This window comes from Pinus tabuliformis, chromosome 7, assembly GCF_031772625.1.
Source record: "Pinus tabuliformis cultivar Carrire ecotype Pingquan chromosome 7, CPIR1, whole genome shotgun sequence".
In the NCBI taxonomy this organism is placed as follows: domain Eukaryota; kingdom Viridiplantae; phylum Streptophyta; class Pinopsida; order Pinales; family Pinaceae; genus Pinus; species Pinus tabuliformis.
This window is the reverse complement of record NC_142293.1, coordinates 1,338,347,147-1,338,357,754: the sequence shown is the minus strand read 5'-3', so window position 1 is coordinate 1,338,357,754 and position 10,608 is coordinate 1,338,347,147. Positions and strand designations below refer to the sequence as shown.

General features: G+C 35.3%; 1 protein-coding gene across 1 annotated transcript; it reads left to right on the top strand.

Annotated features, from left to right (window-relative positions):
* The first annotated feature begins 5,575 nt into the window (after positions 1-5,575).
* On the top strand, positions 5,576-6,376 carry LOC149252501 (uncharacterized). The gene has a single exon (XM_089454167.1). It carries the CDS (start codon positions 5,576-5,578, stop codon positions 6,374-6,376), a length of 801 nt encoding a protein of 266 aa, XP_089310293.1.
* The last annotated feature ends 4,232 nt before the right edge of the window (positions 6,377-10,608 follow it).

Sequence of the window (10,608 nt, the reverse complement as noted above, 5' to 3'; positions counted from 1 at the left end):
TCCAACCAAGGCTCCAGGACTAATAACTCAACCCACCAACGGCTCCAACGCATTTGTCTAACCAAGTCTCCAGGACTAGTAACTCAACTCAAGCTGTTATAGGGCTCCAAAGAATTTTTCCAACCAAGGCTCCAAGAACTAATAACTCAACCCAAGCTAAGGAAACATGAGAACCAACCAAAACAAAATAATGAAAATAAATCCACAATCATCATGGATATTTAGGAAATGGAAATGCTAGGTAATCCACTGTCAATCCAGGAAATCCTCCATGCCAAAGACAGATCATGACCAAGAATCCACATGCATGTCCATATTAGTGAATAAATCATACATGCAACTTGATACCCACAAGAAAATCTGATGTAGTTGCTGATGTGGATGCCTTCTTGTGCTTTCCTGCTCTTCCTTCGCCTTCTTGCTCCAAGAATCCAAGTATTCCACACCGTGCAAGAGTGCTCCAAGAAAAATCTAAGTATCCAAGATTTTGAGAAAGAGAGAGTAAAATGAGAGAGCTCCAATACTAAATTGATCAAGTCTTAGTTAAGAGCTTGCCAACTGATCCTCAAAAACCTTTTTATTAATGAGGCCTCTATTTTCTTCATTTTTCATTATTTTCCTTCAATTTCCTCCTCACATGCAACATGTGACCTTTTATCTTCCTTTTCTCCTAATTTCCATTATTTTCATAAATAAATGTTCCAAAATTCCTTTTTGCCTCTTTAATGCCTTAGCAATTACCTTTGCCAATTTCCTTGTCCATAAACAACCAAATGAACACCCATTAGAATGTCATGCCCACCATTCAGCGTGGAATATGTGTCCCATTACCGTGGCCTTATATATTTTTACATGGATTTTTAATCAGGGTTGTTACATTAACATATGCAATCACTAATTAAATATATTAACTTATAGTCAACTAAATATATTATCCTATCCAACTAAAGTTTAATAATTTATGAGCTGATTCATTCAACACTAAAATCTCTTTAACTCATTAGTGCACCTTTATATGTTACATATTAAAATATCCAAATAATCAATTGAAAATATATTCATTCAAACCAACTCACAATAAGATATAAAAGAGAGATAAACGCCTTAGACTTCAGCCTCTTCGAGGGGACAACCTCCTTTACATTACACAAATGAACAATTCTTGGATGATACAAATAACAAAACCTCCTTTCTATATATAGAAGTCTAAGGGGTCATAATATAATCAGAGCCGGCATAACAATAATAATGTAAGGGCACAATAATAACAATAGTGGGCTTCTATGGGGCACAATAAGATACTAAGGGGGTTGCACTAATAACAATAAGGGGTTACCCTGGTAGTATAGGGACCTAACATGTCCCTCTCCTTCAAAAAGTGTTGTCCTCAATGCTTGAGTAGTTCTGGATGCTTCTGTATAAAATTATCATCCTTCCATGTGGAATCGTTAGTGGGTAAGTTCTTCCACTTGATGAGATACTATAAAATTGATCGATTTCGTAGCTGTCAACTTCTCGGTTTTGTGAATGCTTCAGATTTCAATATGATTTTTCCTTCATTGTCAATTTCTAGCAATATTGTTGGAACTGGGATCTTCGACAACTTTTGAATGAGTTCCCACCCTGCTTCGCCATTCTTCCATTCATCCCTTGCTTTGTTTATCAAATTTGGTTGGATAATTATACCAACCTCTACCATTTCTACAACCATATGTTTAATTTCACTCCTTTGGGCATATTGATATCTATAAGGCCTGATGTTTGGAGGAACACTTCCTGGAATCAAATGAATAGCATGATCATGATCACGAAAATGTGGGAGACCTTTGGGAGTCTTAAATACCTTGGAATGATTGTCCAAGACTTTTTGGCGATCTGGAGAAATAGATGATTTCGATGTGGGAACCATTAGCGAACATAATTGTTCAATTACACCTCGTTGTTCTTTCTTTAGAAGCTTTGTCATTCCGTTAGAGCTTATTATCTTTCTTGGTTTCCCTATGATACCCCTTAATTCAATTTCCTTTCCTTCTGAAGAAAATTTCATGAAAAGTTCTTGAAAATTAAAAGCTATTGTACCCAAGGATTGTAGCCATTGGACTGCTAGTACAACATCAACACCACCCATTGGAATGGAAAGCATTGGGCTATTCAATACATATTCTCCCATGGATAGCTTGATATTATGGCATTTTCCAAAGTAATTTATGGTTCCTCCACTTACAACCGTCACTTGACACTCTGGTGCTAGATATAGGAAGAAATTCAATTCCTTGACTATCTTACAATGAATAAAATTATGGGTACTACCTGAATCAATCAACACTATTACCTTTTTCTTCTTGATATGTCCTTCTATCTTTATAGTTTGAGGAGTGGTAATTCCAACCAATGCATTACAAGATATGGTCGGATTCATTTCTTATGTATCTGGGGTTGGTTCTTGGTGGGTACCCTTTTCTTTTGATGTTTCTTGATACTTTTCTTCCTGATATTTCACTACTTGAACCTTCTTCTTCTTGATATGTCCTTCTATCTTGAGAGTTTGAGGAGTGGTAATTCCTACCATTGCAATACAAGATATGGTCGGATTCATTTTTTCTTTCTCTAGGGTTGGTTCCCAGTGTATATCCTCTTCTTTTGACGTTTCTTGATCATTTTCATCATTAGGAAGCCTTTCTTGTAGCAGGTTTGTCCCACCTTCCTTCAAACCTTCCATGTCTTTCTTCAAATCTTCCATGCCTTTCTTCCAATATGCTTTCTTACCATCGATATAAGCTTTCATGGAATACTATTTATCTTTTGCTTCTCTAGAATATCATTTACCCTTATATTTAATTTTTAAAAGTCCTCAATGTGCTCTACCATTGAACCCTTTTGTTTGATATTTATCAATTGGCTAAAGAAGGTGTTGCTCTTTGTATTCTCATAATGTGCTATTATTTCCTCCATGAAAATTGAGCACGTGACAAGTGGTTTACGAGAACAAAGCCCTTTATACCATAAAAATGATTCGGTTCTAAATAATTAGATGCAATACATACCTTTTGTAACAGTGGTACACCATGTATATCAAAATATTTCTCCATCTGTAGTATCCAATTTACCAGATCCTTGCCATCAAACTTCTTCATCTCGCTTTTTCTTGATTTTAGGAGCTTGATATTGAAACGAATGTAACTCTGTAATTCAGATCTTTAAGTTCTAAAATTTCGGCCTGTAATAGCCCTTTGAGTCCTATTTATAACTCTGCAAGTCTGATCACAATTGGATTCCCGAAGAAAGATTTATTCCCAATCTCCCGCGATGACCTAATTATAGACTATTTCATTAGAGTTAACTTGTGCGACGTGCCATGTGTCATTGTTTCAACCTTAGGTTCTAAAAATTATACCCAAACAAAATACAGTCCGTGCTCTTTCTGTAAATTCTTATGAAATTTCAATCTGATGCTTTGAGAGAAAGTTATGACGATTTTCCCAAGGTCACCTATTTAGGATGTAATTCGGGAGTTTGCAAAAACTCTAACTTCTTCAAATCATATATTCGAAAATATAGTGAGAAAAGATCGGAAATTTGGACCTGAAGTTCAGACCGATTTGTTCTCAAATGGGTTTCTTTTTCAGCTTCTGAAACATCGCATAAAAAAAGTTATAGCGAAAATTCCACGATGACCTGTTTGCAGCAGCGAAACCCTAGAATCCAAAGCTCTGATACCAAATGTTATGAAACCAACTCACAATAAGATAGAAAAGAGAGATAAACGCCTTAGAATTTAGCCTCTTCGAGGGGGAAACCTCCTTTACATTACACAAATGAACAATTCTTGGATGATACAAATGACAAGACCTCCTTTCTATATATAGGAGTCTACGGGGTCATAATATAATCAGAGCTGACATAACAATAATAACGTAAGGGCACAATAATAACAATAGTGGGCTTCTATGGGGCACAATAATAACAATATGGGGACTACATGGGCACAACAATATAATAAGGGGGTTGCACTAATAACAATAAGGGGTTAAACTAGTAGTATAGGGACCTAACAATTTTTAACCATGGTTGTTACATTAACATATGCAATCACCAATTAAATATATTAACTTATAGTCAACTATATATATTATCCTATCCAACTAAAGTTTAATAATTTATGAGCTGATTCATTCAACACTAAAATCTCTTTAACTTGTTAGTGCACCTTTACATGTTACATATTAAAATATCCAAATAATCAATTGAAAATATATTCATTCAACCCATTCATTCACGGTGAACGGTGAACGAAAAGTGGTAAAAAAAATGTTAACCGTGTAGAATAAAGTAAATAAGCATAACAAAATAGGGAAACAAAAGAGAGTCCATCCATTGCAATGGGACAACAAATCTAACAAAACTGGAAGCATAGAGGAAGCATTAGAACTTTCATGAAAGGAAAACAATTATTTATTTTAAATTGTTATCATGTTACAAATATACACGCAAATAAATAACAATAATATATAAAAGAATGTAAGCAGTCATTTCACATGTTCCTTTCTTGCAGTATACATCTCAATGCTTGAATCTCATGGTTGAGGATAATAGAACCAAAAGATGTATGTTTGGAGTTGTTGTTGGACCATAAGTTGAATATACATACAAAAACCAACTAGGAGCATGCCATAAAGGATTTGATTGTAACACCCCCTAATAATAATAATAATAATAATAATAATGACTAAAAAAAAAAATTATATTTATTTTTCAATAAAATAAAATATATAAAGCTCTATTTGGGGTAGCTCAATTGGCAATGGTTGTGGAAATGAAGTCTCACCAAACCAATGGAAGCTCTAAGCCGCTTGATTATCACAGCAAAAAGGGAAGGAACTATCAGGGGCCTTAAAATAACAGATGAGTGTTTCCTTACACATCTCCTGTTCGTAGATGATGTTCTTATCCTTCTAGACGGCAGCATTCAGGATACCACTACTTTCAACAGGATCTTAAAGCTATTTGCTCATGCCACAGGGATGGAGGTCAATCGGGCGAAATCTACTATTACATTGGTTGGCACCTCAGTCAATGAATCATACACAGCAAGCCAAGCCTTTCCATATACCACTCAACCCCTGGACAGGGGGTTAAAATACCTTGGTTACTGGCTAAAACCCACTACCCAAAAGATTGCAGATTGGGTTTGGCTGGTTACAAAAGTGGAAAAAAGGATAACCTGCTGGAGTTATAGATATCTATCCAGAGCAGGTAGATTAACCTTGATCAAATCTGTCTTGGAAGCAACGCCGGTTTTCTGGATGTCACTCGCCTGGATCCCTCGAAATATCCTATCAAAGCTTCAACAACTTTGCAGCAGATACTTATGGGCTGGCAATAAAGAAAAGCGCACCTTCGCTTGGAATAGTTGGAATAAGATTGCCCTGCCCAAGAAATGGGGGGGGGCTGGGGTTTGAAGGATCTCCCCACCTTTGCAAGTGCTCTGGAAGCCAAAATGGGTTGGGCCTTGCTGACATCCCATAGCTTATGGACCAACATCACCTACCACAAATACATATGGCCCCTCAACATTATGGAATGGGTCAGACTCCCAACATGGAACAAATCTGGCATATCTTCTATTTGGAAAGCTCTCCTACACTCTCTACCGCTTATCAGGAACAACTTAGTTTGGCGAATAAAGAGAGGAGACAGAGCACGTATCGGAATAGACCCTTGGAGTGGCAGTGGTGGGAGACATCTGCTCCCACAAGCTCTGGTGGAATTCCTTACAGCACATGGCATCAAGGTGATTGCACAGATAGCGGATCAAGAGCAATCAGACATTTTCCATCAGGCTTGGAAGACAGCTACCCAACTAAACCTCCCGCAGAGATGGCACACAGCTTGGCGCGAATATTGTGCGGCCCTGATGGAATCCCACATTAGAATAATTGAGGGATCAGATGAACTTGTCTGGCACCAGGCTGATAGCGGGATATACACTCCTAAGGAAGGCTACATCCAGTTAATCAAGCAGAAGAAACCTGAAGTTTTAGACAGTTGGTGGCAGAATATTTGGAAACTATCAGCCTCGCCTCGATCAAAGCTCTTTACTTGGTGCGTCCTCAGGAACAGAATCCCCACGGGAGATCATCTTATGCGCCGAGCCCAACATGGACCGACGAGATGTGCCCTGTGCAAAGCTGATACTGAATCTACAGAGCACCTATTCCTGCGATGTAGTACTGTACAGCTTGTATGGAATAATATAAAACCGTTTATACACTATAATGGGGAATGGAGTGGTACTGATACAATCAACGCTTGGATAGAATGGGATAAAAGACACAAGGGCTCGAAGGCTGCAAATTTGCCCATTATAGTAAACTAGTCCATTTGGAAAGCAAGAAACCATATGATCTTCGAAGAGAAGGCCATCCACTGGCCTCTTATCGAGGTTGGCATTATATCTGCATTCAAAGAGCTTCCGGATCCGCCTCCCCCAAAAATCCGATGGCCAAATCCTCCCCCCATCATTGACCAGGGTACACCTTGGGCATATTTCGATGGAGCAGCAAATGTACAAAGCTGTGGGGGTGGTTTCATTCTGCACTTAACTGATAAACACTCCTACAACATTAAAGAGGGACTGGGTGCTGGAACAAACAACTTCGCTGAGCTTATTACACTGCGCCACCTTCTTCACTTTGCATTAAGCCATCACTGCACTAGCATCAACATATATGGGGATTCACAGATTATCATAAACTGGTTCAATGATATTTCTACATGTCACATGCACACACTCAGCATCATTCTTGTTGAAGTTCTTCAGCTCAAAGAGGCTTTTAACCATATCACTGTTTCACACATCTATAGGGAACATAACAAGGATGCTGATAAATTGTCCAAGGAGGCCACGCTGATGGAACAAGGATATTGGGAGATCACCGAGATTCTGGACCAACAGGAACAAAATTTTTACCATCGCCCATATATAGACCCGGGATACCCTACAGCGGGTCTACATGCTACTTAATTATTCAGGAGTATGACAGCAGCACTATATATGACAGTTTTTGTATAGTCTTTTTTTGTAACAGACTGAAGGATGCCAAAAGGCATTAAAACTTTTAACAGCCTACATAGTATTAGTCTGTGCGGTATAACCGAACAGCACAATCATGCAATTTTTGTAAAATGTACAGATGTATAGTGAACATGGCATATGCGATAAGCATCTACATATGTAATCTTTCATATTAATGAAATATTACGGATTTTTCCAGTGGAAAAAAAAGAAGTCTCACCAAACCAGAAGTCTTGAGTTCAAATATTGTGCTATCCCCCAATCAATATGAGAAGTTGGACATGATAAAGATTTAATCCTACTAACGAAGATTCCTAATGTTACTCTAGCATTTGTTTCATGTGATCATATCCACAACAAAAATTGTATCCAATTGAGTCTCTACCCCGCCCATAAAGAGCCAATATTATCATTGACGTCTTTAGGGTTTCACTACAGAGGTGTAGGGTTTTATGGGCTTAAATTTCCGCACCTTTTGCGAAAACAAAGCATATCTTATTCATTCCACAATATTCCACGAGATAAATATTTTGTTCATGGAATGAACAATGCTTATTTGGTAACCTTCGCTAACCATTATTAATTTTTCCGCATTAAACTCTGGGTTAACTAATAGATGCCTACGGACTCATAACTAGAATTCAAGATTTGATACTCGTGAAGAAAACCCATGAAATACACACACGGAAGCCCCGCCCTCCTAGATCTGCTCTTTTCATTTCATTGGACTTGATTTTAGTTTGTTGGTTGAACAAAAGAATATTTTTGAGCTCAAAAAACTCTAGCTACCAAAGGAAAGTGTTTAAATTACATTCCTACAATGAGTAAACTATAACGCTAAAAAAAACCCAAACATTATTGTTTATTAAAAGTTCGTTAAAAATGTTACGGTAAAGCCACATGTTTGAGACACCAAAATGAATTCACAAAACGGGGAGCAAGGTTGGTTCATACTATGTTTGTGTAGGAATGATATATGTTCAACCTTAAAGGTTATATTTTGTACAATATTTAAAAAAGGAAAAATATTAAGTAATATTATGCACAAATAAAGGATTGGTGTTGTCTATAAAAATTATGGTGGGGAAATTAATTTATTGAATTATTGGTTATGGTGGGTGATGATGAGTATCAATTTTTTTACATAGTAATAATGTATTTAATTGATTGGAGAAGAAATAAAATGTTAATTTATAAATGTAAATATTGTCATTATGATTTTAAATATATTATTTTTATTAAGAAAAGTTTTTTGGTAGAAATCACATGAGAGAATTTTTTCCAATGCATTTCGAATTATCCAGTGTAGTTTATCATCCGAGCAAGATGAAGAGACAAACCATGGCACAAGCTTAAATAAAGGAAAAACAATTGTAGAGAAATAAAAGAAAATCATGGTGATTGGCATTTTCTATAAAAATTATGATGGGAGAATTAATTTATTGAATTATTAGTTACGGTTGATGACGATGAGCATAAATTTCGCTACATAGTAATAATCTTTTTAGTAATAATCTATTTAATTGATTGGAGAAGAAATAAAGTTAATTTATAAATATAAATACTTCAATTATAATTTTAAATAAATTATTTGTGTCATTTAATATTGTTGTTTATTTGATTAGTTTAAAATAATTAATTTTATTGTAGTATGTGAATAATAAAAATAAAAATAATACAAATTTTAAAAGGAATTTGGGAAATTTAAAAGCATACTTCTTTTTAATTAACATTATTAATTATGAAGAATAGAATTGATAATATAAAAGTATATAAAATAAATTTGGATGTATGATACAAGGATTTAAGGGTTTTCATATATGTTATAAGGAATGATAGTAGATAATATCAAAATTATTGTATAGGTAATGGATATTCAACTATGAAATAAGTTCATGATGATATGAGGAGATCAATTATGAACTCAATATTGTAATTGACATAAAATTTTATCTAATCTTATATTATTTGAAAATGGCACAACTTGACAAGTGGATATGGAGAATATAAATATATGAAGATCGATTAGTTCCTTAGCTCTAAAATTGTTGTGACTGAATTATAGAAGTTTTATGGTTGTACAAGGGCCATGAAATGCTCACTAGTGGTGAAGAAAAATATTACATCTATTTGGAATTAACTGTAGTGAAAGTATTCTATGGTGAACTAGATAGGACAACACAACTTAGCTAAGGTAGATACTTTTGTGGAGCATCTAAATCATTTGTTATTTGATTTCAGTTATGGTTTTTAGTTAACTATTATGCCAAAATAGGACCATTGAATATAATGTTGGGACGAGGTCTCATGATATGATGGTATGAGGATAATGATGCACGTGTGGTTCTTATTTATTTAGTTGTTATGGTAATCATGTTGTGTGTTCATGATGGATGTGATATGCATAGGGATTATGATGTGAAGCATGTGGTAATTGCATGCAGATTTTATGACATTCATGCGCATGCAGTTCTTTACTATCCATAATGTGGAGATTAAAAATGATGTTATGTTATCAGGATGACATGCAAGACTTTCCATGTGGATTATTTTCTATGATACTATGATGTTATAACTAATGCATTGGTTGCATGTTGAGATGTGGTGATTGACAAGAAATCCACAAATGGACTAAGAGTGTCAGTTATTTGATGATCTCATGGGAACCATACATGCAAGGGAGAATATGAAACACCATATGGGTTGGGGAGATACTAAATCAACACTATATATGTCACTAGTTCCTTTGTCTTGTATAGATATTGATGGATAGATCTTGAGGGATATGGGACCATCTTGAGGAGGTCAAGTGCCTGATATTGAATTGGTATGCCAAAGTCTAGTAGGGGTGTAAGGACTTCAATGCTTATATTGGTGCACCTTAGTGAGTGTGGATGGAGCGGGCCATCATTTCGAGATGCCTTGAGCACTACTGCTCGGAGTACTGAGTCGGATGTCTACCTTGGGGCATATAAGGTCTGAGCCTTGGTGTGAACCATAGGGCAAATGTTGGGTTATAGTATAGACCGATGAGGTTTTATGCATGGTTTCAAAAGTTGGGAAAAAGGATAGACATTCCTTGGGATTTCCCTGGTGATGTGAAAGATTTGAAAACTTTCGATGTCTATTGGTTATACTAGTTCATCAGAGGGTGTAAGGAAATCATGAAGTAATAAATAATTAAATAAAATAAAATGTTAAATGATTCAACTTAACTTCGAGACGAAGTTCCTTAAAGAGGGAGGAGTATGTAATGCCCCCTAATAATAATAATAATTAATTAATTAAATTAATTAATATTAATATATAAGTAAATAAATAATAAATAATGAAGAAAATATAATAATAGTAAACAAATAAAATAGTAAATAATAAAATAGAGTTCTAAATAGATATGTATAAAAGTAAACTATAAAAATTGTAAAAATAAGTAAAGTTAACAAAAAGTAAAAAGGAATAACATAAGAAAGAGTTAAATTAAGAGAAATATTGAATTATGTAAAACTTAAAACAAAGAAATAAAAGTTGCATGC